This window comes from Fusarium mangiferae, assembly GCF_900044065.1.
Source record: "Fusarium mangiferae strain MRC7560 genome assembly, contig: FMAN_scaffold008, whole genome shotgun sequence".
Lineage (NCBI taxonomy): Eukaryota > Fungi > Ascomycota > Sordariomycetes > Hypocreales > Nectriaceae > Fusarium > Fusarium mangiferae.
The window spans coordinates 1,736,297-1,764,087 of NW_024573928.1; the positions used below are offsets into that span (position 1 = coordinate 1,736,297).

Genomic DNA, 27,791 nt, shown 5'->3' on the forward strand with positions numbered 1-27,791 from the left:
ATGTTCAGGCGTTTGGCGCTGTGTATAAAATGGACGGAAAGAAGAATGAAAGAGTTGGCGGAGAGCAGGATAATACCCTTTCTAGAAAAGCAGCTCAGCGCCAAAAGGCAAATAGAAATAAGGAGAATTCTTTCAATCTCGCTTCGACTTTCTTTTCTAATAATGCTACCTATGGTATTTTTGCAACCCCACCTCAAGCTATGCCCAGTGTCCCATCTCTTCTAGTTCGTTCATGACTTCTTGTTCAGTTCATCGTACTCATCCATCTCTTCATCCCACTTTCCGCCAGTGGGTGGTGGCAGTGGTGGTGGAGGTCCAGCTGCCGCGGCCGCAAAAGCCGGCTTATCGCTCGTTGGTGCGGGTGCGCTCTTCTTGACCTCGCCGGGCAAAGCAGGGAAGCCTTCGGCTGCGGGAACGGCTTGTTTGACTGGCGCTGGTGGTGCGCCTTCATGGCCACCGCGTCCACCTCGGCCTCCTCGTCCTCCACGGCCACGACCCCTACCCCTTCCACCACGATGTCGCTCGTCCAAGAAGCGATCCACGTCATGTTCCTCATTATCCTTTGAAGCGTACCGACTTCCACCAAGACCGGAGCTTCTCGATCCTCGGATACCACCATTTGCGCCACGGAAACGTCTGTTTTCCTCCTCGTCAAGAGCATCCTTACCTTCATCCCATCCACCCTCCTTCATACCCATAGCCTTAAGCTTCCGCTCTCTGTTCTTAGCACGTTCGTCATCAAGCCTGCGCTTATCCTCTTCGCCACGTTTGCGTCGCTCAGCTTCCTCGGCGCGGCGCTTCTTGGCCTCCTCCATGCCACGAGCATACGCCGCAGCGTGATCCTTCTCATCCTTTTCGGCCTTTTCAAACTTGCGCGCCTTCTCTGCGTTTAGGAGCTTCATCTTTTCCATCTTGGCAGCGAGTTCTTCGTCGGTGAGCTTCTGTCGCGGGTTTGCGCCCGATTGCAGACGAGCTGCAGAATTGGCGGCGGTGTTTTGCGAACCATGGTTGTTCTTCTCGCGAGGAGCTGTTGGGGCGTTGGGAGGCGCATTGGATGTTGGTTGGGGAGCTTGCTTTGCGGGTTTGGGGGGAACTGGCTTATCGGCGTATCGTGAGGAAGAGAGGCCAGCAGGTTTTGAGGCGGGGGCCGATGGTGCGGGAGCTGGCGCTGGCGCTGGCTTCTCTTGAGGAGCGAGTGGTTCCTGAACCGGTGCTATAGGCGTAGGCTGGGGTTCTGGTACGTTTTCAGTAGTGACGACGGTCTCGCTCTCGACAGGTTCGAAGTCGTCGTAGAAGAGATCATCGTCGGTACGCCCTCCAAATTGGTCATCCATGGCGGGCAGTAGTGGCGGCTTGTAGAGAAGTTGGAACAAGACAAAAAATGATATTCAAAATAATGCAATTGAAAACGAATAATATAAGCTGCACAGTTGTCCAAGAAAAAGGTAAAGGGAGATCTGTAAAGTTTAGGAGGGATGAAGTTCGCACAACACCATACCCCGCGGAACCCAGAGGGTCATGACTGTGCAATGTGGGGGAGGTTCGGCGGGTGATAAGTGGAGCCGGCGGAAGACACACGCGGTTAATTGTTGGAGCGCTCCGGCTTTGGTGTTCTAAGTTTGAACCACGGATGACTTGCTTTAACTTAGGGTTATTATAAAGTTATTAAGCCCATGACGACCTTTACAGTTTGAATTTGTAGGTGCCAACCATAGGACGAATCTTACGTCTATTGGTGGCAATTATGTATCTTATCTCGCCAGCATATCGGGATAGGGTAGGTAGGTTGCTGGTCCTGAAACATCATGTTCCGTTGGTACGTTACTATTGATGTGGTCGGTAAATGGGATGAGGTTGGTGATTGAAAGACTGGAAGGGTGGCACAATATCTATGGGTTTTTTTATCATGGAGTAGCAGACATAGGAGAAATGTATGCTTTCTAAACTCTTGATGGACAAAAAACAAAGCATGAAATATGACAGATAAAAAAAACTAGCGAAAGCTGTTTGGAAACATGGGACAATGCCAAAGAGTTCATAGGATACTGGCTATGAGAACGGTTTTATGTTTTTCTACTTTCTCAGCTTTTGTGCCACCGCCTGATCTTCCTTTTCTTTGACGACTGGGTGCATTTGTTCTTCAGCAGTTGCTCTTCGTTTGTGATATGTCTGCTTGAGTGCTTCAACAGATCGCCCGGGGAAGTGGTCCTGAGAAATAGCATGTCAGGATGTTTATGGGAAGGGCGGGTGAATCGGAACGGTAACTTACGCTGATATCTCTCCATGACTTCCCCTCTCTCTTCAGCTCGATGAGTCGCTTCATTTCGTCTTGATTCCAGAACTTGTAGCCCGGGTTGCTGTTCTGCATATGGCGACTATGTCAGAGATGGATGTATGGGCATAAGCGATTGGGCACTTACCGTCTCAGCCTCCGACACGGAGAGGGCTGCTCCGGGAGTTGAGGGAATTGAAGCAGAGAATGATCCTGTAGTCACCAGAGCTTGCCGTCCAGATCCAGATATGTCTTGCGTAGAGCTGGTTTCCAGCCATGGTCTGCAACCAGGGCTTTCTGGCAAGGGTGTTCTGCCTTTTGCCAAGGCTCGTACCTGCCAGGGCTTGAGAGCGTTAGAAGGCGTTTCGTTGTTGATCCCAGACATAATTTGTATAATGAAATGATCAGGACAGTGATGTTGGTGTTCTTGTAGAAAGCAATGCTGAGTTCTGGCATTTGAAGAAGCTAATATACTTAGAAATGAAATGATTGTATACACTGGATAATCTTGCCGGATTCGCAAGTGAATGCCGCGGGCACTGACAAAGGACAGTGAATGGAGCATCTCCATTGTTCTATTGAAAGCTAGCGACCAGTCACTGTCAGGATGATCATCTGCCAATGCAGTTGCATCTATCCACAGATTTGCAAAGGGAAAACAACTGGTTCAAAGAAAAGTGAATGGGGTTGTACAAGGTAGGGCATTGTGATGAAATGTAGCCTATTGTGTTAGAATTGAATATTGTCCCCTATTTCAAATAACACTGTCTTCAATCGGATCTTTAAATTGAGAACTGAAATCATCGCTAATGCGTGTATTGAAACTGTGTGGGTGGCTAAGGGTGTTGCTGCGGGATCCCTCTGCTACTGTTAGATGAATCTTTGAGGATAGGATTTGAGGGAACCACCGACCTACGCCTCGGAGCTCATGATCTCATTTGAAACCCACTGCTGGACCCCTCGTTATACTCATCAGGTGACGATGTGTCAAGATCAATATCGTTCCTCAGCCATGGGCAATGGCCCGGTGCGTCGCGAAGGGGAGCTCGGCCCCGTTCAAGAGCCTTTCGGTGCCATGGTTTGATACTGTCAGACACTGCGAGACTTGATGTGATTCAAGAGTGAATGAAATTTAGGAGGGGAGTACTGTTATTTATAGTTATTCTCAGAAAGCTTTGAGCCAGAGTAAGCGACTAGGTTTGATGCGGAATGTATAGAAAGTCTTTTGTCACGGCAAAAGATTTGGATCTCGCCAAGCTACCTCGCAAGCTATTTTAGATCAGAATCGATTCTGACTGTAACTTGGGGCAAAGTTTTATGTTTTCATTGCCATCTTGACACGAAACTCTTTTTCTTGCCTTCGAAGTGTGATAATACTTGCTCGCTGATCTGCGTTTGGTCATGGAACTGTGACTCTCGCCTCTTGTTGATTTGCTGAGTGAGTCAAGCTTGTCATTTCTGATAAGCCTTATGCTATTTTGGCGAGAAACAAATGGCAACAAAATGATTAAAACCATACGAATTGATGTTCTCTGGTTATAGTTCAGGCAAAGAGTGTAAGCTCGAACAAATATGGTTCTGATAAATCGTACGGCACTCAATGAAGTATCACAATTTACCTATACCTGACGCCTGGAAAGTTTTGTGAAGTTGGTCCATGAAGGAATCATCATAGATGAATCCGTGTATTATCGTGAGCTCGAGGTATCGAATCTGGTCATGAGGAACTGCGATACCCTGGCGGGCAATCTGGGTGCCTTCTAAGTGTGCGAAACGCCCATGTTAGACCAAGACAATATTTATATATAGCTAGAAAGAAGTCACAGTATAGTCCCAACTGATATAGTGTTGCGATTGATTCCAAAACGGCTTTCGATGAGAGGTTTGTTTATGTTGTTGCTACCGTTGTGGCCGCCATAATTATGTATATATATGACTGCAGGCTTGATCTAATCATTCTTTTCCGCTTTGCCGCTGGATTTCTCCTCTCCGATCCTTTGTTCCACAGCCTGTCTTCGCTTGTGGTAGGTTTGTTTCAGTGCCTCAAGAGTGCGGTTAGGAAAGACTTGCTACAGAATCGTTAGTACTTGGGAATGAATCATCTATGGAAGATTAGAAATGGAACTGACCGCAATGGCGCTCCATTTAGCCCCGCCAGATCTCATTTCTATCAACCGACGCACTTCAGACTCCTCCCGGAAGCGGTATGACAAGTTTCTACTCTCCTGATAATTGGTTTAGTAACTTGAATATGGCTCGTAGGGCGCCGGGACTTACGTTGGCCTCGTCTGGAGCCGAGGCCGGTACAGTATATTCGGTGTGATTGGGTCCTTGAGGAGCGCCCGACACCTCGCGATTTATTGAAGGTCGTTCGTGTGGTTCCAAGGGGAGCCATGGTCTTTGACCTGGGCCTTCTGGCAAAGGCGACCGCCCACGCTTGAGGGCCTTTTCGTGCCAGGGCTTCATCTCGAAGTCTTTCTGATTTCCAGGGCTCTGGCCGTCTGAGGGATGCAGCTGAAGGGAAATGTAGGGTGCAATCCGAGAAACAGGTAGAGGTAGGGGAACCAAGAATAAAGCGATGAAGTTGCCAGCGGCAGCAACCGTGCAGCTCCTGGCATTGTTCCGCAGTGCCAACAAGTTGTCCGTTAAAAGCAATGATAAGACTTAAGCTTTTGATTGGTGTCAAGATATTACAATAGATCAATTATATATTCATCCGGTCATATTGTTTTGCTTATAGTGACATTGGGCATAACGACAAACAGTGAGTTTGAAGTTGGTGTCAGTGTTACGAAAGAGAAAATTGAATCCTTCCTGGTAAGTGAACAGTAAAATCCTCAATACCTGTGAGAGTTTCATTGTCTAAAGTTGTGAGCTCTCGGAGCTTGATCTTATAGTACAATCGTGTTGGTCATGGCTATCCCAGAGCCCATATTGTGAAGAATTCAGAGTCGGAAAGGAAATTATCAAAAATGCTTAGTGATGTGTATATATAAACTGTTGCAGCTATGAAAATTCAATAACACAATGACAATGGATGTGGCAGCATAGGACAGATAAAAGAGACGCTCCAGGACTTGAAGTATCTGGGCAAGACATAGTAAGTGTAAGAGGGGATATGAGGGTCATGGCGAGGGTCATCTCTATTAACCCTGGATTGCAATCTTTAAATCACTGATTACGCTTCTCAGTGTCGTCTCTAATAAGAGAAGGGTTAGCAGAAGCCGCTGCTAATGCCTCTTTCTCCATTTGTTGCTCAGTAGCGAATCGACGCTTGCGGTATGTCTGCTTGACTCCTTGAAGAGTCCGTCCTGGGAATTGTGCCTAGAAAGGAGGTTAGTTACGTTCTAGATAGTTTAAGTTAAACAATTACAGTGATAGTGGCCCAGGACTCCCCGTTGTTCCTCAGCTGAATTAGCCGTCTCATTTCACTTTCTGTCCACCAGCGCTGGTTCGGTGTAGCAACCTGTCAACGATGTTAGCTGATGTTAAGTTTTGACAAGGATTTAATGATACTCGCCACGGTCTGGTGGCAGTTTCGCCTTTGAGGGGTACTTGCATTTGTTAAAGCCGATAAAGGAGTGGCAGATATCTCGGTATCTTGTGAAAGGTCTAGCCAGGGTCTTTCTCCTGGACTTTCAGGTAGCGGCGTACGTCCATTCTCGAGAGCTCGCTTCTGCCAAGGCCAAAGCTGGACAGAAGCACTCTTGTTATTCTCAGACATGCTCGAAGACTCACAGATGTAACTATGTTAGTTTTGTAAGCGATAGAGAGGATGAGAGAACCGGGATGTGCAATGCCTCGAGGAAACGTAGGAGGCCATTGGGAATTTAAGCGTAACTTGGTAGCACTGGTGTTCTCTTGTTCACGCCAGAGAACAAGTTGCAGTACTCCTATCATTAATGACCCATTGTTAAAAAACTGAACATGCACCTGAACAGAAGGAGTCATGTTGCAGTCAGCTCATTTCGCACACAAAGAATGTACTCCTTCACTAAATACTACGAGGACAAAGAGGCGAGACTCAAGATCACAAAGGATCGAACTTCAAGATGGACATTTGCGCTTAAACACAACGCTCTCTTTCCAGGTCAGGCGTTTTGCACGGCTTAAGCGATTCAGTCCCAATGTCATAAGTATTCTTCTTGGTGCTCGAACGCAGTACGAAGTTATAAAGGACAAGAACAACATACGAATATTTCGTCTTTGCTAAGGTAGACCAAACGGAACAGAAGGATGGATGGACCGTAACATGACGCTACACAAAAGCTTAGAAGCCTAAACTTAGGTAAGTTTAGGATTTCAGTGCTGCAGCGGCTTAACAATTAATCTCTGTCGTTCTTCATAATATTATTGCAAGTAGAGCATTAATGGGCGCCAATGGCCTCTTATATACCCCATATATGTACGTACTCTCGATGTGAATGCCCTCTTGATTGCCTACAAGTGTTTCAAAGAGCAATCATTTGTGACCATCTTCCAGGGTCACAATGATGGCATCTCTAAGTTCGTTTTCCGTACTCACTAATTTTGCCCCAAACCTTTTACAAACCGCCTCAACATTCCCTTTCTTTCTGTAGCCATCCTGAGCACACACAATAATGCTTTTTGACTTTTCCTTGACAGCCAAACCAAGCTCCATAAGACTGATCGGGGCATCTGTCGAAGGGTGGAACATGAAAACAATGATGTCTGCAGCCTCTTGCATATCAAGCTCCCACCAAACCTGTTCCTCCCATCGCTTGTCCGAGAAGTCCTCCTTCCAAGTGCTATCCCAATCCGGCCTGCTTGGGTTCAGAATCGTCACTGGGTGATTCATCAAATCGTTTGTTAGAACTTCTCGCCAGTCAGGCTCGTCGGTGCTCGTTGTTATTCCCGCGAGGAAGATGGAAACGCCCTTGTCACCCGGATCAGGCTTGCGTGGAGCCATAAACACTTTCGCGTACTGTTCCATTTTCGGGCTTGGCGGAAGGCTATGCACTTTTGCGCTGACTGTTTTGTGCTGGTTCAGGACGTTATGGCTGCAGTGTTGTGTTAGCTGAAAACGAATCTCTAGATGCAATGCTTCCCCGCGCTTGAGTGTTGGATATCGACAGACGATCTGACCAGTGATTGGTCAAACAGGTTTGCACCCCATCCGCAATTTCAATATAGTTACCTTGACAATATCACAATTGTATGGAATACTTGGAAGTTGAGTTATGTAGGTTCTGATGAGGGATATATGTTTAAATTACGTTAGACTTGGTAGATGCTTAATTATACCTTTCCAGGCTAACTTACAAACTCAAGAAGAGAATACTAATAGGATACCTATACAGTTGAAACGATTACTCTAGTTTTCATTATACATAGAAGACTGTTTGCGATGCATTGAAGCTAACATGAAATAGTCTTTTACTGTTTTGTGGAAGGGTTATTTATTACATAAATTTAGCCACGGCGCAGTGGCGTCCGACTACCTATGTATGAGAACACATCTTGCCAAGTCCGCGCTTCTTTGTATTTCAACTCTGTTCAGCAATTCCATGATCCCCAGATTTTGTAGGCAAACTTTGCTGATTCGGCCATGGAGCTATCACCTCATGGCGCTTTTACGGCACCAGGTCATCTTCTGTGCGTCGATGAGCTGGACAAACGACACGAAATAGCAGTCCGGCTCGAGAGCTATATCAAGCGAGACGTGTTCGGATTTCGTCTTCGCGCAGAAGATGTTTCAACTATTTTGACGGCATCTATCGAGCATTTTGAGCCTGGCCAGGTGTTCTCAGTGCACCGTTTCGAACACAACGGCGTTACCTACTATCCCACCTTGGCATATTATATGAAACGAGTTCTCGATGGAATTGCACCACTGTGCAAGCACTGTAAGGAAACCGCCAAGATTTTCGCGATTGGGACAATGAACTGACATGCATGTTTTAGACCTAGTCCACCAGGGGAAAGAAAACGGCCTAGATGGACAGTGAGTAACCCAGATATCAAGATCATCGCCGGAGCTCCAAGACCACGTTCCAGCAAGGTCTGAGACTCCAGGATCTGATAGCGATTCGGGTCCTGATGTGAGTTTTTCCTGGGACACGCCCGTTGTCGGGACTAATCTCAAACTCGATGATCATGTCCGCGACAGAGAAGAAGAAGCTAAGTACCTGGATCGCGACGGCAAAACCTGTGTTGTGCTTGGCACAGCAAATCCAATGGTCAGCCACATCATTCCATATACCTGGAACGACACTAAGGAGCATAACAACACGACTGGAGACATCAAGGTTCGTGCTCGTGGCTTATTCAGAACCAATCTCTCCGGTGCGGCTCGTTACGTTTGCAATCCGCAGGAGCTGGGGGGTACTAACAAAGTATGGAACATGATGTGCCTACATCCCGAGCTGCACAAGCTGTGGGCTAAGGGCTACTGCGCATTCAAGTACATCCGCACCGAGAACTCTAATGAGAACGAATCAAAAGTCACCTTGCAGTTCCGATGCATGCCACAAATCAAGAAGCGTCTTGGTCAAGAGATAGACATCCATGGCACCGGCCCAGGAAGTGACTGGCAGCAGTGGATCGAAGAGCTCAATGTGTTTCACAGTCAAGGTAGTCCACCGCCGACTCCCTGTCAAGAAGCACTTCGACATCTCACCAAGTCCGGGGATTCACTGCTCTCAGGACACCTTATTCATATCAACATGCCAACAGACGACACGAAATGCTTCGCAGAGGTTATAAACATTCAGTGGGCATGCATCCTGTTCACTGCGCTAGTTTGCGCGACAGGCAATCCAGAATTGCTTTCGATGAACTCAGGTGATAAGGTTAAGCAGTGGATTCAGAGCCAGGCGAGGTGGGCTCACGAACATGGACATGACTCTGACTGAAGACTTTGGGTATCAGGGAAGCTTTGGCCAAGCTGTCACTGAAATCTCGAGGGATACACGAGCATGGAACTACTTTTGGGCCGCCTTCACCAAGATAAGACAGGTTAATCACTTCCACATCATCAACATGACTGATTTATTCATCATTCTAATACTTCGATGGGAACAGGGCGCTTTGCCTGTCAGGACACTAACGAGGAAGCGTGTGTAGAAGAAACCTTTACATGCCCATATCAAAAACTTTGCTCCGCTCCTCGACCACAAAACTAGCCATTATCTAGGCACAAAGAGGAAGAGAAAAGTTCCAATCGAATGGAATGAACCCATCATCAACCACTCTTAAAACTTTATCGCGATGACAATGGGAGACAAGCCCGAAAGCTACTCCGACCAAGACTTGGAACCCTTACTCATGATATGATGATCGGACTCTCTTCTTACGGCCTTCGTTCAGCAAATAAATGACCTTTTTAGACTGGCCGGACCCACGCAATTGTACCTCCCAGCCCGATTGTACGAGATGATGTGGCTTCAAGTTAGCTGCCATGGATACATGATGCAAATTCTTCAGCCGCTTTGACTGGAGCAGTTCACGTATGTTCCTGACAAAATCCTTGTAGTTTGGAATGCCGATCTTCCTGATCTCAAACTGCTCAATTGAGGTCGGAAGCATAGGCTCAAAATCAAGCTTTGCCGGACTGGGAGTAGGAACGGAGGGTCCTGGTGGCATCGTCAAATGACGAAGCTCCACACTCAAGGAGAATCTCTTGAGACGGGTCAAGTTCTGGAGTGATCCGATGTTGTTTGCAGCCCATGTGTGCTCCTGGACCTCCCTACCACCAGCCAACCCGTCTGTCCACCGCCTAGATGCCTTGATCTGAATGTCAAGACTCTCCAAGGCATGGCAGTGCTGAATCCAGTCGCCGAAGAAGTATTTGAAGGGGTCACACGTTGTTGATAACATTGTTACGACCTTGATATCCAGGAAGCGAAGACTCTCGCAGACTGACAGCAGATTTCGCAAGCTGCCTGGTGTGATCCATGAAAAGTCGGCGTCAAGCCTTTCAAGTCGCTTGCAGGCATTCTTTGGCATTTCCAAGTCCCCGCTATTGGTTCTAGCAATGAATTGCATGCCATGGATGGTCACTGTTTTTAGAAACGGCAGCTGGAATAGAATCAAGCTCGACTGGATGCATGTTGGTAGACCGCTTGGACTAAGCTTTCAGTCGATTCTCGTCAACCGTTGGAATCGCCTTGGCTGCCCGTTCAAACACTTATGGACTATTTTCGCCAAAGTTTTCATGCCGTAGTTCAGACTGATAGTGAGTCTATTGAGGTTGGGTAGTCTCTGCATCCAGAAGGTTGTTGCCTGGTCGTAGTATTCCTGTCGGCCATGTTCAGTTTCGAGCCAACCCGGAAAACGGACAGTCCATGAAGATGGGAGCCATATATAGTTTCGAAAGTGTGGGTGTAGCAAGGCATTGACCACTTCCGTCTCATAAGGGCAATATAGCTCTCGAACCAGACGACACAGATGAGGATTTTGGCCTAGCGTTAGAAGACACTTTGAGGAGCGTGCGTCTATACGGTGATACAGGACTCTCTGAGCAAGGCTTTCGAGTCGCCTTGATGCCAAGCACGCATTGAAGAGGGTTATGTTTGCTTCTTTGGTAGAGATTGCATCAATATTGTCACTATCGTGCAGCATGGACAAGATATTGAAGAGGATCTCGTCTGGAAGCCATAACGCTGTTGGCTCCAGCTCAGTCATGGTTAGGACGGTTCAGGGCTTGGGATGAGAGAGACAAAGGATTGGGAAACAAGAGAGAAAGAAGAGGAGAGAAATGCAGGAGGGCAAACAAAGAAAATAAATGTGAGGAGACTAGCAAGCCACAGGCAAGACAGGTATGTTACAAGGGGATCTGCACACTGTGGTAATATATCTGAGGAGCTGTCCTGCAGGTCTCAGTAGGAACCTGTATGAAGTTGGAGCACTCGTAATTTCCTACAATTCCTTGTCTACATTGAATTCTTCAGTTACGACTTCGATAATTCCGGGATCAACTCTCTTCAAGAGTTTAATAATAAAGATCCATAGCGTGCGAATTCGGCCATGACCCAACAACCAGACTCAAACAAAACGCCATACATCCCCGCACGGCACCCGTTATCCAATCACCAAGAGTGAGATAGCCTATCAACACATCTTTACCGCTTACATGGTAACACAGGCGTTGGCTTGGCATCAAGTGTGGCTTTTTGTAAAATTGATCGTCTGCGCTAGACAAGGATGCCGATGGGAGAGGTGCTGACCTTGCAACGGAGAGTTTTGGTGTAGGGGAGGGAGTTTCTGTTTTGAGATTTCCGGGCCTCAGGGAGCAAGAAAACATCAGACCTTGATATAGGGTGTTGAAATAAACTTAGCAAAAGGTATCCTAAACTTAGGCTAAATTTATGTAAAATTGCCTAAGCCTTTTTGTCACTGAGGATCAAGGTCCTGAGTTTTCTTTCCTCCTCTAGCCGGGCTCGTGGTAAATGCACGAGGTGAGACATTGTGCTAGTACTCATTCGCAGTCGATCCGTACAAATGGACTCCACGCTCAAGAACCTCAATCTCGTCACCGACTTGAACGTACAAACTTTGAACACTATCCGTGGCCTGCTGCAAGCCTGCATTCTCCGGCACACAGTGCATGCCAAGGTACCCGAGAGCCCTTGGGTTTCCATCCTCAACCGTTCGATGCTTGACAAGCGTCGAGCTAGGCTGCGCATTCCCTCTCGTTCTGTCACCATGCGGATTGTCGGTGTCAAATTTGCCAGTGAGAGGATTCACGTTCGGCAACGTGCAGCGCGATGTTCGGCAAACGACAGAGAGTGAAGGGGAGGCTGCATCTTGTTGTTTTGGCACAACGCGATATCGTTTCCATGTTTCTTCATCAAACGCCGGAGCGCCCGTGATCCAAATGTTGGCGCGGAAGCGGAGCGCATTGAGAGGCTGGTTTTCTTTGGGGAGAAGGGCTGAAACGGCGTGGACGGAGGCGAGACTGTTCACGTTGACGGGCTGTTGGTCTGTGTAACCATGAACAGCCGGTCTGCCGATGTGTTCCAACGGTGCGAGGTTTTTCTCTGTTGGCACGAGAGTGCTTGGTGTACAGTGTAAAAGCGTGAGATTTTGATGATCGGGGATGTTGAGGAAGCGCTTGAGTTTGGGAAGTGCAGATGCAATTGATGGTGCATGTCCCAGATCCAAGCCTTCTGCTTCTCGTGAATGAATCGCAAATTTCTTCATGGTGATTCCATAATTCTTGAGATAATTCTCATTTGGAGACAGTGGTACAAAAGCAGAAATTTCCTTTTGGTGAGAAAAAAGCAGCGCTTTGAGCTGGTCAAGCAAACTCAAAGGATCTGGGTCTGGGAACTTGAAGACGAGACATCCCACTGAATCGAATGACGATCTCGCATTGTGGCCTTCAGGTCTCAGCCATAATTCGGTCTTTATCTGCGACATGAGCGGTTTGGTCCGCTGGCTGATAAATCGCCATATTGGACCTCCTTCTGATTCTGCCCGATTGACTTCTGTCGCCAGAGCAAAGCATCGGTCCCAGACAAAGCCACTCTTGATGAGCTGCGCTCGGTTCAATTCTACCGGTGCGCATGATTTGATGGGATGCACAAAGATTGCTTTGACACGTATTGGGCCACTGTTTTCGCTGTTCTCAGGAAGGTCATATTTGGTATCATTTTGGTCGTTCATGTTACTTGACGACACGCCTTCTTGTCGAAGATTGCGAAGCTCTTTTGGTGTTGAAGAGCCATTTTGAAGCGAGATGGCGATGAGACTGCACACTAGGACTGCTACTAAGATGGCGATCGATGTCGGCGTCAGTCGATGGACACTCTCTTTGAGATTACCTATGAATGAGTCGTCCATTGTTTCACGTACACAAACCTTTGTGTAAATTTTGTGAATTAGAAAGGATTGTGTATCAAAGAAGTTTGAAAGACCCCTCACAAAGCTTGAGAGCGCTGTGAATGCCGATGACAGACACTAATGGTGGTGCTAAAACAGATCCACCCACATCCTTTACAGTGGGGTAATGATGAGGAATCATCTTCACTGACTTGGCTTGCAGCAACAAACCAGAAGCAATTGAACATCGACGTTTGAAGACCTTTAGTTTTATGATTCCATGTCTATTTTGTCATTGACTGCTTGTAAAGAAATACCTAAATCCACATACCCAATCCCTCCGACATGAGAAAACCAGAACACCACATTTATGCGAGAAAACATTTACAATCATAACCTCAATCAACCATCGCAGTCCCATCATCATTTACAGAATCAACAGAGATCCAAGCAGGCCCGATACAAGCACCATGCCCAAACTTGCGGCAATCTTGAAGGCATCAGACTGAGCAGCACCGGTGGACGCAGCGTCGTCTGAGCTGGTACTGGAGCTACTTCCAGTCTCCTCAGAGTCATCACTCTCGGTCGTCTGAGGCTTGAAAGGCTTGACGGCGCGTGTGCTTCGAGAAGAACCAGACTCCTCAGTCTCAGTGTCGGAGGGGACACCAGAGTCAGTGACCAGCACTTCATCGTCGGTCTTAGTAGCCTTCGACTTGCGTCCGGCGCCTGTTGCAGAAGGCTCATCTCCAGCGGGCTTGTCAGCCTGCGCCGCACCTGTGTTGTCAGGCGCAGCGTTCCCAGCAGGAGAAGCACCGGGCTTCGACTCTTCAGCAGGCTTGGGCTTATCCCCAGCATCGTCTCCGGTTCCCTCAGCAGGCGTGTCATCGGCCGGCTTAGCAGGCTTCTGAACTGCGGGGGGCGCGGGAGGGGCCGTTGTGGGAACCTGAAGCTTGCCATCCGAGACTTGACTGACAGGAGGAGCAGTAATGATAGGAATCTCCATGTCGTCACACGGCGTCGTGCGAACCTGAACCTGTCCGTCACCAATCTGGCACATAGGAACAGCAATCGTGGTAGGAACCTCCCTCGTTGTGCCATCGGAAACGACAGTTACAACGGTGGTAGCGACAACACTACTTCCCACGATTCTCTTCTTGGGGGCGGACTTAGCATTCTTACTCTTGCCACAGGGCATGACGCCGAACTCAACAGGCTCACATTGCTCAGCCCAGTTGCGGTCGTAGAGGTTGTAGAAGTCACCGGACTGGCATTGCCAGAAAATTGCGGAGGAACCGAATGCGAGGGTACCGTTGGAACAGACGGAGAAACCGGATGTGTAGATTGCGCCAGCTTGAACGGGCTTGTCGAATTGGAATTGGTAGCTTTCGGAGATGTAACCAGTTCGTCCTTGAGCGTCCTTGAGAACGCCATCTTTGAGGTTCAAGACTAGGACGCCTTCACCATTGCATGATCGCTGTTGTTGGTTAGTCAAGGGCCAAGCATGGGAGTATGTTCTTGCTTACCTCGGTGACATCGCGCTTCTCGTTTCCTGGCTTGAAGATTGTGACTTCGAATTGGCCATCATATGAGGTGGTGCAACCCTTGGGGGCTTTACCCTTGGGGGCAATGTCTTCTGTGACTGCTTGGGGAATGGCAAAGGCTGTGGCTGCCAGAGCCAGAAGAGCCAGTGATGTTCTCATCTTGGAGTCGAATTGTGTGATAAATAAATACAGAAGACTTTTGTTGCCGAGATAGACGAAAGATGTCTTCGTTTCTGTCTTGTTGGCAGTGATGATGAGTCTTCAATCGAGAGAAGCAGCCTGCTTGATATACATGGCGCTGTACTCCACTCATTCTGCCTGGAACGCTATAACAAAGAGGTTGCGCATCTTCGTATCGATACTGCATTATTCACACGTCAACCCGTGTGGCTGGGAAGTCCAGAGTTACGGTATTCAATAATGCCATAACCATTAAAACGCTTTGTCGGCAGTGATACATACCAGTTGTTCAGCTTTTCAGCGCTTTGCTGTGGCAGAAAAGCACTAGTGAAGCAGGGAGAGTCGCATCGTCAGGGTCTCGCTCACGAGCGTGGTTGGCAAGGTGCTGAGTAAAAGTGTTGAAACGCGCTAAACAAAGAGAAAACTTTACGCGCTGGAATTTTGGTGTATCGATTTGAATGACAGCGTGTTTGAGGGAGGCGAGATGGGTTGGCAGGAATGGATGAAGGACTAGACGAGCTCAATGTCTCACTATGAGATGGGTCCAGGGATCGAATCGATTGACCCCTGCAGTGCCATGAGGGGATTCATAGCTCAATATTCTATGGTGAATCTTGTTATGGAATTGATTGACTTGTTATAATTGCCTGGTTCTCAATGTTCTGGCGCCCTTCCTTGCTAGATTGCCAACAGCCTGCCTCTTCACCATCTTGTTGAGTCTTCACCAGTAATGCATTACGATACAAGTACACAATTGATGTTCAAGCATATTCCTGGGCTTTCTTCTGCATAATGTCAGTTTATCTTGTGATTTAGGCCTCCTGACTGCCGACTTCCGAATTGAATAGCGTGATGATTCTCGATCAACAGGAGAGACGCAAGGGAGTGGCGCTGAGACATGATCGACCCTTGGGCCAGGGGTCAGCACGGCTCCCAATTGTCTTATAAGTGACTTGAGAAATGTGGCTGGCAATAAATTAGAATACTTGAACTGATGGGGAAAATCGGGAAGCTGAAGATTCTGGACTATCTGCAGCTATTCCGTTGGTTCAGCAGTCACACGAACTAGAGACGGCTCCGATATGCAGCTGGGTTCTCTGCCAACTCTTGAAATGCTGCCAGCTTGCCATGGTTTGTCATTTGTCTCACTCTGCTACGGCCAGACTGAAGATTTTCTAAAACCAGGCCCCTGACTAACATCTGTTGTGTGACAGAGAGATTAGCTATCAGACTAAGCTAATCCTCCCCAGTCTTCACTCTTCACTCTTTCCCATGCTCCTTCTCTAATATCTTACCCAAGGTCCTCATCAGTAGCTGGGGATCCGTTTGATGAGGTGAGTGAGCCGTATCAAGCTCAAAAACAGGAACATATCGGCCTCCGTTCTCTTCCAGTCGTGAGATGAACTGCCTCTGAGCTGATTCTGGAACGAGCACATCCTTCTTAGTAACGATATAGCTGGATGGAATAAATTCGTGGAAGCCATCGTATGTCTGCTCATCGCCGAAGACCCTAACTGCCTGATAAATCTTGGAAGCATCCTGAGCTAGTGGCAAGCCTTCCTCCTTTGTGAGATCGCTATAGAAGCACATGGCTGTTTCTTCATCGCATACAAGGTAGTCGCCCTTCGCAGTTACAATTAGTCCAGACAGAATCACATATTAAAGTCTCACGCACCTCGCGGCGGGGATAGCGCCCTGGGTTGGCTTCATATAACCCCCGAGTACTTTTGCCAGGGGGTGCAAAGATCGCAGCCAGAAAGACCATGCCAGTTATCCCACCTCTAAGACCAGCCTTTTCGCGCTCTTTGCGACTCAAGCCGCGAGTCGCTTCAGTTCCTACCATCCCGCCATATGAATGCATAAGCATGACAACATCTTTTCCTTGGTCAATTTGTTTGTTCAGAACTGACTGGGCCACTTTTACATCATCAGCCAGACCTGGCGCAGGATCAATCTTTTCTTCACGGGAAGACTGGAGAGGAACAATTTCGACAGGGTAGCCCTTGTCTTCAACCGACCGCTGGATGGCGCTCCAGAAGCGAGGTAAACTAAAGTTGCCAGGTACGATTACCAGGGCGGGTCTTGCGGCTGCAAGAACAGTAGTCATATTCGAGGCGATAGGAAGTTTAAGGAAGTTCAAATGGTCGTAATGAGATTTCATCCAAGTCTATGAGGGGTAAAGAAAAAGTCCAGTTGATGGTAGGACTTATTATCGAAGGATTCCATGCCCGAGCTTATGTCAGATTTCAGGTTTAAGATTAGGGGGCCAAGTTACTAGCAAGTCATGTACTTGATTCCCTAACCACAATTGATTAATACTTAAAGCTCATGAAGTTCAAGACATATCTAGTCAACGTACCAAAAAGTCGCAATTCACTTCATTTCTAATATGCATATAGCCTCGATAAAGGTAAGTCTCCATGTGGGGGTTTGTGTATAGGCAGAGGGTCTTGACAATAATCGCTATCACGTTCCGCTATTACATCACGCTTCTTAAACACAGGCTTGCTACTTGGTATTTAGTTTTTACTAGTGAAAAGTGCAATAGCTATTATGGAAAGATGTAAAAGAGAATTAGGCTGAAGGAAGTTATATTCGTAAAGCATTAATAAATAGTTAAAGTTAATAGTTAAATAGGATTAATAAAGCGCAAGAAGCTGGTTTAGAAAACAGTATTTTGCCGCCTATATAGCCAACACTTTTCTTGTCTTAATAATATAGCTTTAACTTTATATAACTTCGCTCTTCAAAAGGACAGTTCTCAAAAGATACATACAAAAAAGTGTGATAATAGTGGAGTCTAACCACCGACGTTGGACGAACAGGGAATCGAACCCTGGACCACTCCCAGAGGTGTATCTTCCAGAGGGGAGAACATGCTAAGGGAGTATTATACCACTAAACCATTCGCCCGGAATTGCTTTATGATTGGTTAATCGTGGCCAGCCAAAATAGAATAGATATACACAGGGATTTGATTCCTTACCAATCTGCAATAGGGTAGACTGACTGCATAAAGAACGAGACTTTAACACTAGAACTACTAGCTTTAACAGTAGTAACAGTACCAGAAAATACTTTTACAAGTAACCCAGAAAATAACTATTATAAAAGAAATATATTAAATTATAGAAATAAACGCTAATAGAACTATCGGCAATAGAGAGCGGTTGAAAGAATTCGGGACAAGGTCCGAGACTGCGGGGTTTAGGACCCGAAAGTCGAGTTTGAGTCATCACGAATGCTTATTTATAAATACCATAATCAATAGGTGAAAGTCACCCCTTCAAGAGATCTTCGGTACATGTCTGCATCTGAAATCTGATTCAAATTCGACATGACATCTCCACGGATTGGCTGGATCGGTAGCTACATTTATCACTCACCAGCCCCAACAGAAAGCTGACAATCAGATAGGCCTGGGGTCAATGGGACTCGCCATGGCAACAAACCTCCAGAAACACTTAAACTCAACAGGCGCCCCCAATCTTCTTTACTATAACCGAACTATCTCTCGCGGAGATTCTCTCAAGAGCCTTGCCGCTCAACCTGCTTCTTCAGCCAAAGATCTCGTGACAAGTTGCGACATCATCTTCCTATCTCTCAGCGACGATTCGGCTCTTGAGTCAACCCTCGATTCAATTATTGACTCAGAGGGCCCTGAACAGCTCGCTGGAAAAGTGATTGCAGATACGTCAACCGTCCATCCGGACTCTTCGGCCAATGCCCAGGCCCGTTTAAATGAGAAGGGCGCCAAATTCATCGCCTCGCCCGTCTTTGGTGCAAGCCCTGTTGCGGCGCAGGGAAAGCTTCTATGGATAGTTGCTGGACCCGACGATGCCGTGGAAAAGATTAATCCCTACTTGGAGGGAGTCATGGGAAGAGGTGTAATTCGAGTTGGAGAAGATGTGAGACTGTCGAGTAAGATGAAAACAGCAGGGTAGGGGCTCTCGTCTGATATCTAAGCATAGCTAATGACAAGACAGAAACTTCATTACCGCTGGCATGATGGAAGTCGTGGCAGAAGCACATGTCCTGGCAGAAAAGTCTGGTCTCGGAAGCAAGAATCTCGAGGCCCTGGTTGAGCAACAATACGGGCCTCTGGCACTTTCCATGTCTCAACGACTTACTACCGGTGCTTACATGCCAGCGAGAGACGACCGGCCTTGGTCGGACTTGAATTTAGCAATTAAGGATGTTGGCCACGGAATCTCCCTTGCGGAACAATCTGGAGCGAGATTGGAGGTCGCTGAAGTTGCAATCAAACATCTGAAGGATGCAAAACAGTTCTCCGAAGATGAGCAAAGGCCCCTTGATTCTTCTTCCATGTATGGAATACTTAGAAAGAAGGCTGGATTATCCTTCGAGACGGATCTAGTTAAGAAACGAGACGAGAAGAAGTAAAGAGTGAAACATGACTGACATCAGTCTGTCATCATTAATCTGTGCAACTGGTGCACGAAATTGCTATCCCAATAACCCTGAAAGAGTGCTTCGCTTCATATTTTGCTATTCATACCATCATTATCTATTCAGCATCACCTTACTGCTCATAACGCAGCTTTGCCTCTAGACTCAAAAGGCATCATCAATACCAAGAGTCCAGCTGCTATGAATAATGCGCCACTGGTATATACAGGAGCAGATGTTTTCAAATTTGCAAAAATGGCAATAATAGGCTGCGGAAGTCAGTATTAGACTGTAACAGGACTCGAGGGCGAACTTACTGCCATGATGCCAAAGATTCTGTTACAAGAAGCACACAGCGCATTTCCTGTTCCACGATGAGGCGTGGGGAACAGCTCTGGCGTGAAGGAGTACAAAACCGCGTACATGATGTTGCTGAAGAAGTTGAAAGCGCATTGCCATCCAAGTAAAGCATCGCTTGTCGTAGCAGTCGTGGAGCAGTAGAGAAACACGCCGGTGAGTATGGTACTGAGTGACAACGTGCCCTTTCGTCCCAGTCGTGGTAACTCAACGAGCCATCCTCCCAGAAGTGCACCTGGTACACCAAGAACAGCAATAATGAGACTGTTTCGGTATGTGAGGTACGTGCTTCCATCGCCAAAGTCAGCACCCTTAGTCGCCTGGATATACGGAATGAAAGCGTTATAGAGGGGGTATCCAAGACCGATGAGTGCCCAAACTGCCATGATCAATCCTGTACTGAGTCCGAGCTTTCTCGTGACGAAGAGCGCCTTGACATGCGACAGGTCGACCTTCTCCAGATATCGCTTCAACGCGGCGCTGGTATCTGTCTGTGCAACGTAACCTTCGGGTTCACAAGCTTTCAGATCCTCGAGACTGAGCGTTGACGTCTTTCCATTCTTCTTGGCCACGGTGTGCACAACCCTAACAGCCTCTTCATCGCGACCCTTGCTCATGAGATACTTGGGTGACTCGTAGATCTTGAACAGAACAAAGCGCACAAGAAACATAAGAAGTGTTAGTCCACCAACAGTAATGGTAAAGTATCGCCATCCCATGTTATCCTTTCGTCGACAGACTGTATCTTGTTCGCATGTATAGTTACCCAAAAGTGGCCATGCGATGAGTGTACCGATGACTTGTGCAATGGCCCAGTCAATGGAGAGAATTGTGAGGAGGTATTGATGCGATGCCGGTAGAAACTCGAGAAAAATGGCCGAGTCAACTGGTAAATTTCCACCAACACCAAAAGACCACAATGCGTCGAAGATGCCGATGGCTGCGAAATTGGGGGCGCTGGCTGAAATGAGGCCCCAAATTGCCGTGAGACCGAGAGTGATGTTGAATGCCCATTTTCGCCCAACTGGCAGAATTAATGATCAGTCTAATAAGGGAACTGGCGGGAGGGACGACTTACAAATATCACAGCCGAATCCCCAAAAAATTGCACCTCCAAGAAGACCAATGTTCTGCGCCAGAGTGAGATATGGCGGATTGTTTACACTGAACTCATTGGCGACAGGTGTAAGAATCAGCGACGTGACGATTGGCCAGAGATTATCGCTAGCCCAGCCAAAGCCTATGACGACGAAAAGCTCCCACTGATACCGCCCCATGCCGAGATCTTGAATCTGACATGACAACGTTAACGCCCACCCGATCAATAACATGAGTGAAGAAAACAAAACAAAACTTACAGCACGGTTGAGAATACGAGCTTTCGCCTCGTAAACAGGATCCAGAGCTCCCTTGGGAATAATTGCTTCGTCATCAGCAGCGTCGACAAGACTGTTCCTCCTCCCATCATTATTAATCGCCCCGTAAGCTTTGCGCTCTTCTTCCTTATCAGCCATGGTGTAATAGGCAGAATCGCGGGGTTGAGATTTCAAGAGACGACCAGCCTCTGAATTTTCAGCTGGCGGCATCGTTATGTTATATTATACGAAAGGGTTAGGTGATCGTCAGTGGCTTGATATCGAGAAGGAATAAAAACAGGACAAAAGAACTCCCCGGGGGTTGCGAAGTCGCGGGGTTTGATGGTGCAATTTGGGTGCTAATCCACTCTTGTCTCGGTGGGTGCGCGGGGGGCTCGCGTGCCACCCTCGGTGATCTACGGTTCTTGTGACAGGGGTTGTCGTGATGGTGCTTATTTTATGGCGTCACTTGTTGGAGTCATCGATTTGATGTGAGTAAGCATTGCATGATTTGGTTCTGATCTTGAAGCGATAGAATGATCAAGACTGACTATATGAATATTTTAAAGCAAGAGTAAGAGAGCACTTACTACCTCCATAATTCCCCGGATCCCGAGATTCGTGGTTGTGTTGATCTTCCAGTGCAGATCGGTTGATCCGTCACACCAAACACTGCCTTTCAAGGCCGGACTCCCCGACCCGTTAAAGCCACTGAAAGTATCCAAGTTTATCGAGATGACCTTCCACACGAGGAAATACCTACAGATTACAAGATTCAGAAGGATATCACATTGGGTCTGCTATGATAGGTTCGTCTTGATATCGGCGTAACCCCAGCTTTTCAGCCGCCGCACATCCCGGTCAATTTTCCTGTTCAGCATGACCACTGGGCGTGGGGTTGGTGATGGTGATGGGGACACGAGAACGTAACTGGGTTTAGGTAGTCAGAGGGTATACACTAGGATGAGGACCTGTGAGTTTTTGTTTGAGCTAATCCCATTTTATTAATGGTCTTCTCTTTTATATCTTTTCTTTAGCCGTTGAATCGCGATTGAGCTTCAACATATGCTAGATTGATCGCCCGGATGAGCTCCGATGACCCCCACGTATCAGTACATCCTCCCCGCTCAGCACAACGATTGCAGGAACTGTTCCCATTCAATAACCGGCCACAAGAGCCCGAGTCCCATATTTTACCAATTGTTCGTCAATATCGTCCGAGGACCTCCCCATCATTTGTCAGCAGCTGCGCCTGGAGAACCTCTCCGATGATGGCCTGCAGCTTCTCGGATAAGACAACCAACAGGTGCAAGAGAAAGCGATTGTAATTACATTGATGACTACACTCTGAGCCTAAGTTATCGCACAAGCTTATACCGTCGCCGGCCAATTTGACTATGCAATAAATGTTGAAGCACGACTGATATGGACATATTCTCTTATCATCAAAGTGAAGGTTAAGCATTGCAACTCCTGTTGAGAGTGATTTAGTATATGTAGGTGCTATCATGAGATCAAAAGAACATATATTCCTTACTTTTGACGTCTTCCAATTGATGGCTTTATTTCAGGCTCTCGACAATTGAGACAGAGGTGAAAGCACTGATGGATTATATGATGAGTTGGGCAGACAACAAGATTGTGGCCTCACCTGCGGATCCTGGACCAGCGGCCTACATGAAAGTGCTTGTATTTGGAAGTCCCACGGGCAGGCATCTTTACATCGTTGAGGCTGAGTCGGTCTCGGTTCGGCTTGCAAAGGCTGCTGAAGCAGCATTATTATTCCGTTAACCTCGGTCCTCCAGCCCAAGAGATACACTGAGGGAGATCCTAAATAGTTGCGATAGAGAAATGTCAAAATCGAGGCTGTATTGTCCCCAAACAAGAGAGGATTGTTTCTGGAAGGGTTATCGAGTATGGTCGTCCCCAATTTAGTCTGGATATCGATATCCAGAATGAAGCAAACTATCACTTTTTTAAGGTCTCGACGGGGTTAATTAATTTAAAACATCGTTCTTTATCACCAGACCTATGATCTCTCCTCCAATTCCATCCAAGCTTAACTCAATTGTTCCACGTTTGTCACTTTTACTCCCAACTTTCATCGTCCGTGACTGTTATTCTTACCTTCGTCTGCACCAAGCTGTAGCTATACAACTAGCTCTTCCGATTTGTCGCTATATCCAGGCACATAGCATGGGCAATTAATTCTCGCAACGGATGGCAGAGATGCAAGCCGATACGAGTTTCGGAGAATGCCATTTCCCTTTATACCTCTTCTGAGTGAGTACCAAATATTTGCGTGATCAATCGTCTAGCGTATGATAACGCGCAATATCTTCAAGTTCGATGATACTCTTCGGGCCATCTGAGTTCGAATGTCTCAAAATATATTCTAGGCTTCTTCTCGCCGCTCCTTGGATCCTTACCCATATGTACCCAGTGATTGAAATTTGGCGAAAATGTATTCCATTCATCTGATATCTTCGTAACCAGTTGAATCGCATGCATTGAGCCTGTTTCCCTTATAACGACCCCGTAGGCAACTGAAGACGTGGTCTGGACAAGCTTTCTGTCCTCGGAGATTATAACTTGCCCCATGGCATGTATCCTGCTGTAACTATAGGTTCTTCTGCCTGGTGCTGGACTGTAGGGTTTTATGGTTTCAGAATGATGTAATGATAGATCCCGGCCAGTGATTGTAAAATCTTCAGGCTGAGCATCGCTGGGAAATCTTATAGCCAAGAGCCGCATGCTGCTTCCAGGAACTATGCCGACAATAGTCATCGCTGCCATTATATTCTGGTAGGAGGAGCTTTTTAGGCTCTTGTACTTGTCTCGTTATATCGGTATCTGTGAACCAGTCCTCATGGAGCTTCCAAGTGTACAAGATTGCGGACCGCTCAACGTGTCGAATGGCAGTGATAGTTTGATCCATATGCGAGAACGTAAAAAGTGTTTTCTTGACTTCTCTGCTTTGAGGAAGAAACGCACTTTTGCACATGAGCTTTGACTTTCCTTCAGGGTTTGTCGTTTTAATTACCTTGACAATGGAAGCTCCATCAACACCGGCCTGCTGGACAAATAGTGCGCAATATTGGGAGAGAGAGAATGCAGCATGGCGTCAAAGAATCTGGACAGCCCATTTGCCTCGTCCATTCGCCTGTGCTGCTATCTCCAAACATCCAGAATTGGCCTACGGCTGTATTCACACTCGCGAGAAGAAGTGAGGCATCGGTTGTCAGAATCTCGACTTTCAGAGTTTCAATGATGATGAAATTCACGGATGGAAACCCCGAGAGGCGGAACCGAGGCGGCTTTGGATCAATATCTTTGACCTCTCCCGAGTTGATATCGAGAAGCATGTATCGTTCATCTCTCCATAGGAGCTTGGTTCCTTCGGGTGATAGTGTTATTCCACGGAAACCTGAGGACAAAGGGCTCAGTTTCGGTGGGAGAAGCTGACGATAGCTAGTCCTTACATAGGAAAGTTTTGAGGTTCCCGGAATCGGGGATGGCGTTCTCTGATTATTTATTGAGCTACCCCCGGACTCAGTGGTAAAGCAACGATCTCTTCGTGCTCCTGAAATTCTGTCTGGTATGAGGGGGATGGAGGATAGGGGCTGTGTTCGATTGTAATTCGTTTCTTTCGCACCAAGAGATGTGTTTTTGAATGAATTACGAGAATTTATGTCCTCGGCCAATGTTCTTATTGTTGTCAGCTTTCATACTTCATCAGAGCTCCCGGAAGACCTACTCGCTGGTGTTCGACTCAGGTGTCGCAGGCCTTGATGGCATGTCACATACAGACCCAGCAACGGAGGATAAATCGTTGAGATAGCGCATCAGTACATATTTACGCGGATCGTCGGGGTTGTTTTCTGCCACCATCGCTTCGAGGTTCCTGATCCTGGCCACTAAGTCATGGATATCACCTCTCATATGCGTTGTGTCATCGAGAATATCGGCTGTATCCTGCTTGATATTCTGGGCGGTAGCTCTGTAAGGAGTTAGTCTTCAACACGGTGTAGATAAAAATAATTACTGACAGCGTGATGGTATCGACAGCTAGACTGAGTGCCCGACGATTTGTTTCTAGAAGCACTTTAGACGTCGCGACTTTTCGCTTGCCTCTAGTGGCCCAACTCAGTGCCGCCAGCTTTCCTTCATGGCCCGAGAGAATATCATCAATTTCGCTAGCCACTGCCAAGCAGCTTGAGACAATCTCGTTGATGTCTGTCTTAGTATTATTTGTCAGATCATTATCCGCAAAGTTGCAACCATCAGGCACCAGATCCTTCAGCTGTGTGAGAGTTCTTGTCAACGTGAATAACTCTTGGCTGACGGCGGCCAAGTCATTTTTCGCGTCTTTGCAATCTCTTACAAACTGCGATATGATCTTCTAGGTCTGATCCGCAGCTTGGATCACAGCGATGCAGGATGCGGCTACTGAGAGGCCGTCCATAACAGTTTGGATGCCAGGAAGGCCAAGCTGAAAAGTTGCGGCAGTTTTAACGTTTTGGTTCGAGCTTGAGAGAAATATAATCGGGAACAGAGAGCAATTATGGGAGCGGGGAACAGTCAGAATCAGGAGATAACAAACCAGGCTGTGGAATTATGCAGCTGCAAGCCACCAATTGAGCTGATATGCCCTGGTGTACGCCTCATGAGGCATTGTCAGACACTTGCCTATCTCGCCCTCGCAACCTCCATTCGATCGTTTTACCTTCATTTCTGCAATAGTGCAATTAGCAGGGCACCCTCGTACCTACCTAGGTATATATCACATATCAATCTGGAAATTGTTGATGATAGCTCCGGAAATATCGCGATTCCGAAAGTGGCAGGTCTGCTATTTTTAATGGACGCGCAGGGTTTCCTGCATAGGCGATTGTTTCTCCCAGCCCAAAAATTACTCAGTGGTTCATTTCAGGGCTTCCCCGGATTTATATGCATGAGCGTGTTTCACTGAGCGGATTCTGCATGTTGATGGCCTGCAATCACTCGATTAACCTTGAATATTTTCCGAACGAAGCCCGGGGTAGCATTTCGACAACTGCCTACTTCAAGTATTAAATAGAAAGAAAGTTGGCGTCAGTCAAGCGTTAGTTGACATCTGAATACGTATTACGAGTTATGTAGTTAAATTCAGGACCTCAAGGTTCTCGGATAATGATATAAATACCATTACAGCCCCCTCACTCAGTTAAAGATCTTTAGCGTCTTCTCCTCTCACTCACCACCACCACCAAATTCACCGCGGAGACACGATCAACCTACCAGCTCTCAATGCAACACAGTGCATGTCCTCTTTCACTTCGGGCATTATCCCATCCGGTCATTACCCCTCTCCAAATCCCACCACCAAACACCATAAACCGGATTTACGGAAAACGGCAGATCAAAACGGACAAGAATGACTTTAGATCGCGGCCATTCAGCCCTTTTCTTATTAGGACGGTTCCCCGCCCCACGATGGGAAGCCCCGCAAACGCCCCTCCTCATAAGATTACTCTGCTCGAGATCATTTAAGAAGCGTTTCTGGAGACCAATTCGCTCCTGCAAGCTTGTTTGAACTTTACACGTTATATTTGGCAATATGGCGCCCACTCTTAAACCTTTCCGCGCTGAGCACATGGGCTCTTTGCTCCGGCCTCAAGCTCTTCTTGATGTCAGAGAGCAGATCCGTGAGAAGGGTCTTAGCCCCGAGAACGCCGGCCTTGAGACGGTGGAGAACGACGCCATTAAGGATGTTGTCAAGACGCAGCAAGAGCTAGGCTTCAAGGCCGTGACCAGCGGCGAGTTCACCCGCACTCGCTTCTGGGGTCTTATGTGGGACGAGTTCGAGGGAACGACCCAGCTCTCCGACGCCGATGCTTCCATGTTCCGTCTTTACCACCCTGACGTGGTCAGCTTGATCGAGACTGATCGCCAGGTCATGCCTGGAGAGTCTGTTATTGCTGGCGGAAAGCTCTCCCACAGCCCTGAGAAGTCTGTTTCAAACCTCCATGAGCTGAAGCTCGTTCAGAAGTTTGTGCCAAAGGAGGATTGGGGCTCCATCAAGCTTACTATGATTACTCCTGCCTGGTTCCATATGCGTTATAAGCAAGGCAAGGCGTATACTCCCGAGGCGTACAAGAACGATGAGGAGTATTTCAAGGATGTGGCCAAGGTCTACCAGGACGAGCTTGATCAGCTTTACAAGGCTGGCCTGCGAAATGTTCAATTTGATGACCCTGGAATGGCGTGTGAGTTGACTTACATGGATTTCGATGGCAAATACTGACACCGTGTAGACTTCTGCAGCCAGAAGTTCCGTGATGGCTGGGCTGCTGACTCTGATAATATTGGCACCGTCGATGATCTCCTAGATGCTTACATCAAGCTCTACAACGACAGCCTTTCCAAGATTCCCTCAGACATGCACACAGGCATTCATCTCTGCCGTGGCAACTTCATCGGCGGCCGTCACTTTGCCGAAGGCAAATACGACATCATCGCCGAGAAGCTCTTCCGTAACCTCAATGTCAACACATTCTACCTCGAGTACGATACTGAGCGCGCCGGTGGCTTTGAGCCTCTTCAATTCCTGCCTAAGGACAAAAATGTCGTCGTCGGTGTTATCAGCACCAAGTTGCCTCAGTTGGAGGACAAGGAGGAGATGAAGAAGCGAGTTTTGAGCGCCGCGGATTGGGTGGCTAAGGGAACTGGTGAGACCCAGAAGGAGGCGCTGCAGAGGATTGCCGTCAGTCCTCAGTGTGGATTCAGCACCCATGAGAGCGGATATCCCCTCAATCTCGAGGAAGAGAAGAAGAAGCTCGCATTGGTTAGAGAGATCGCCGACGAGATCTGGGGCGAGGCTTAAGCATTATATATATACAGGCGAATAAA

The 27,791-nt window shown here is 47.4% G+C and overlaps 14 protein-coding genes and 1 non-coding gene across 15 annotated transcripts; 3 read left to right on the forward strand and 12 right to left on the reverse strand.

Moving 5' to 3' along the window:
• Nucleotides 1–230: 230 nt before the first annotated feature.
• On the reverse strand, nucleotides 231–1,334 carry FMAN_11518 (uncharacterized protein; the record flags this gene model as incomplete). Its single annotated transcript, XM_041834343.1, has 1 exon — nucleotides 231–1,334. One exon carries the CDS (start codon nucleotides 1,332–1,334, stop codon nucleotides 231–233), a length of 1,104 nt encoding a protein of 367 aa, XP_041684616.1.
• A 739-nt stretch (nucleotides 1,335–2,073) lies between these two features.
• FMAN_11519 (uncharacterized protein) lies at nucleotides 2,074–2,657 on the reverse strand (the record flags this gene model as incomplete). Its single annotated transcript, XM_041834344.1, has 3 exons — nucleotides 2,074–2,208; nucleotides 2,270–2,362; nucleotides 2,421–2,657. The coding sequence occupies 3 exons, from the start codon at nucleotides 2,655–2,657 to the stop codon at nucleotides 2,074–2,076; spliced, it is 465 nt and encodes a 154-aa protein (XP_041684617.1).
• Nucleotides 2,658–4,221: 1,564 nt separating this feature from the next.
• On the reverse strand, nucleotides 4,222–4,738 carry FMAN_11520 (uncharacterized protein; the record flags this gene model as incomplete). The annotated part of the gene is made up of 3 exons (XM_041834345.1): nucleotides 4,222–4,341; nucleotides 4,402–4,497; nucleotides 4,550–4,738. 3 exons carry the CDS (start codon nucleotides 4,736–4,738, stop codon nucleotides 4,222–4,224), a joined length of 405 nt encoding a protein of 134 aa, XP_041684618.1.
• Nucleotides 4,739–5,443: 705 nt separating this feature from the next.
• FMAN_11521 (uncharacterized protein) lies at nucleotides 5,444–5,996 on the reverse strand (the record flags this gene model as incomplete). The annotated part of the gene is made up of 3 exons (XM_041834346.1): nucleotides 5,444–5,596; nucleotides 5,646–5,738; nucleotides 5,793–5,996. 3 exons carry the CDS (start codon nucleotides 5,994–5,996, stop codon nucleotides 5,444–5,446), a joined length of 450 nt encoding a protein of 149 aa, XP_041684619.1.
• A 738-nt stretch (nucleotides 5,997–6,734) lies between these two features.
• On the reverse strand, nucleotides 6,735–7,226 carry FMAN_11522 (uncharacterized protein; the record flags this gene model as incomplete). The annotated part of the gene is made up of 1 exon (XM_041834347.1): nucleotides 6,735–7,226. One exon carries the CDS (start codon nucleotides 7,224–7,226, stop codon nucleotides 6,735–6,737), a length of 492 nt encoding a protein of 163 aa, XP_041684620.1.
• A 615-nt stretch (nucleotides 7,227–7,841) lies between these two features.
• Nucleotides 7,842–9,147, forward strand: FMAN_11523 (uncharacterized protein; the record flags this gene model as incomplete). Its single annotated transcript, XM_041834348.1, has 3 exons — nucleotides 7,842–8,139; nucleotides 8,198–8,237; nucleotides 8,295–9,147. 3 exons carry the CDS (start codon nucleotides 7,842–7,844, stop codon nucleotides 9,145–9,147), a joined length of 1,191 nt encoding a protein of 396 aa, XP_041684621.1.
• A 406-nt stretch (nucleotides 9,148–9,553) lies between these two features.
• FMAN_16158 (uncharacterized protein) lies at nucleotides 9,554–10,240 on the reverse strand (the record flags this gene model as incomplete). Its single annotated transcript, XM_041834349.1, has 1 exon — nucleotides 9,554–10,240. The coding sequence occupies one exon, from the start codon at nucleotides 10,238–10,240 to the stop codon at nucleotides 9,554–9,556; it is 687 nt and encodes a 228-aa protein (XP_041684622.1).
• A 1,464-nt stretch (nucleotides 10,241–11,704) lies between these two features.
• Nucleotides 11,705–13,078, reverse strand: FMAN_11524 (uncharacterized protein; the record flags this gene model as incomplete). The annotated part of the gene is made up of 1 exon (XM_041834350.1): nucleotides 11,705–13,078. One exon carries the CDS (start codon nucleotides 13,076–13,078, stop codon nucleotides 11,705–11,707), a length of 1,374 nt encoding a protein of 457 aa, XP_041684623.1.
• Nucleotides 13,079–13,484: 406 nt separating this feature from the next.
• FMAN_11525 (uncharacterized protein) lies at nucleotides 13,485–14,757 on the reverse strand (the record flags this gene model as incomplete). The annotated part of the gene is made up of 2 exons (XM_041834351.1): nucleotides 13,485–14,531; nucleotides 14,581–14,757. 2 exons carry the CDS (start codon nucleotides 14,755–14,757, stop codon nucleotides 13,485–13,487), a joined length of 1,224 nt encoding a protein of 407 aa, XP_041684624.1.
• A 1,281-nt stretch (nucleotides 14,758–16,038) lies between these two features.
• FMAN_11526 (uncharacterized protein) lies at nucleotides 16,039–16,885 on the reverse strand (the record flags this gene model as incomplete). The annotated part of the gene is made up of 2 exons (XM_041834353.1): nucleotides 16,039–16,401; nucleotides 16,454–16,885. 2 exons carry the CDS (start codon nucleotides 16,883–16,885, stop codon nucleotides 16,039–16,041), a joined length of 795 nt encoding a protein of 264 aa, XP_041684625.1.
• Nucleotides 16,886–17,592: 707 nt separating this feature from the next.
• On the reverse strand, nucleotides 17,593–17,691 carry tRNA. Its single transcript has 2 exons — nucleotides 17,656–17,691; nucleotides 17,593–17,628 (listed from the first exon to the last, which is right to left on the reverse strand). It is a non-coding gene; the product is annotated as a tRNA-Ala (tRNA).
• Nucleotides 17,692–18,218: 527 nt separating this feature from the next.
• On the forward strand, nucleotides 18,219–19,182 carry FMAN_11527 (uncharacterized protein; the record flags this gene model as incomplete). The annotated part of the gene is made up of 2 exons (XM_041834354.1): nucleotides 18,219–18,718; nucleotides 18,765–19,182. 2 exons carry the CDS (start codon nucleotides 18,219–18,221, stop codon nucleotides 19,180–19,182), a joined length of 918 nt encoding a protein of 305 aa, XP_041684626.1.
• Nucleotides 19,183–19,328: 146 nt separating this feature from the next.
• On the reverse strand, nucleotides 19,329–21,131 carry FMAN_11528 (uncharacterized protein; the record flags this gene model as incomplete). Its single annotated transcript, XM_041834355.1, has 4 exons — nucleotides 19,329–19,457; nucleotides 19,506–20,569; nucleotides 20,624–20,837; nucleotides 20,904–21,131. 4 exons carry the CDS (start codon nucleotides 21,129–21,131, stop codon nucleotides 19,329–19,331), a joined length of 1,635 nt encoding a protein of 544 aa, XP_041684627.1.
• Nucleotides 21,132–23,610: 2,479 nt separating this feature from the next.
• On the reverse strand, nucleotides 23,611–25,259 carry FMAN_11529 (uncharacterized protein; the record flags this gene model as incomplete). Its single annotated transcript, XM_041834356.1, has 5 exons — nucleotides 23,611–23,973; nucleotides 24,101–24,608; nucleotides 24,658–24,900; nucleotides 24,950–25,216; nucleotides 25,246–25,259. 5 exons carry the CDS (start codon nucleotides 25,257–25,259, stop codon nucleotides 23,611–23,613), a joined length of 1,395 nt encoding a protein of 464 aa, XP_041684628.1.
• Nucleotides 25,260–26,499: 1,240 nt separating this feature from the next.
• FMAN_11530 (putative methionine synthase, vitamin-b12 independent) lies at nucleotides 26,500–27,765 on the forward strand (the record flags this gene model as incomplete). Its single annotated transcript, XM_041834357.1, has 2 exons — nucleotides 26,500–27,148; nucleotides 27,197–27,765. 2 exons carry the CDS (start codon nucleotides 26,500–26,502, stop codon nucleotides 27,763–27,765), a joined length of 1,218 nt encoding a protein of 405 aa, XP_041684629.1.
• Between the last annotated feature and the right edge of the window lie 26 nt (nucleotides 27,766–27,791).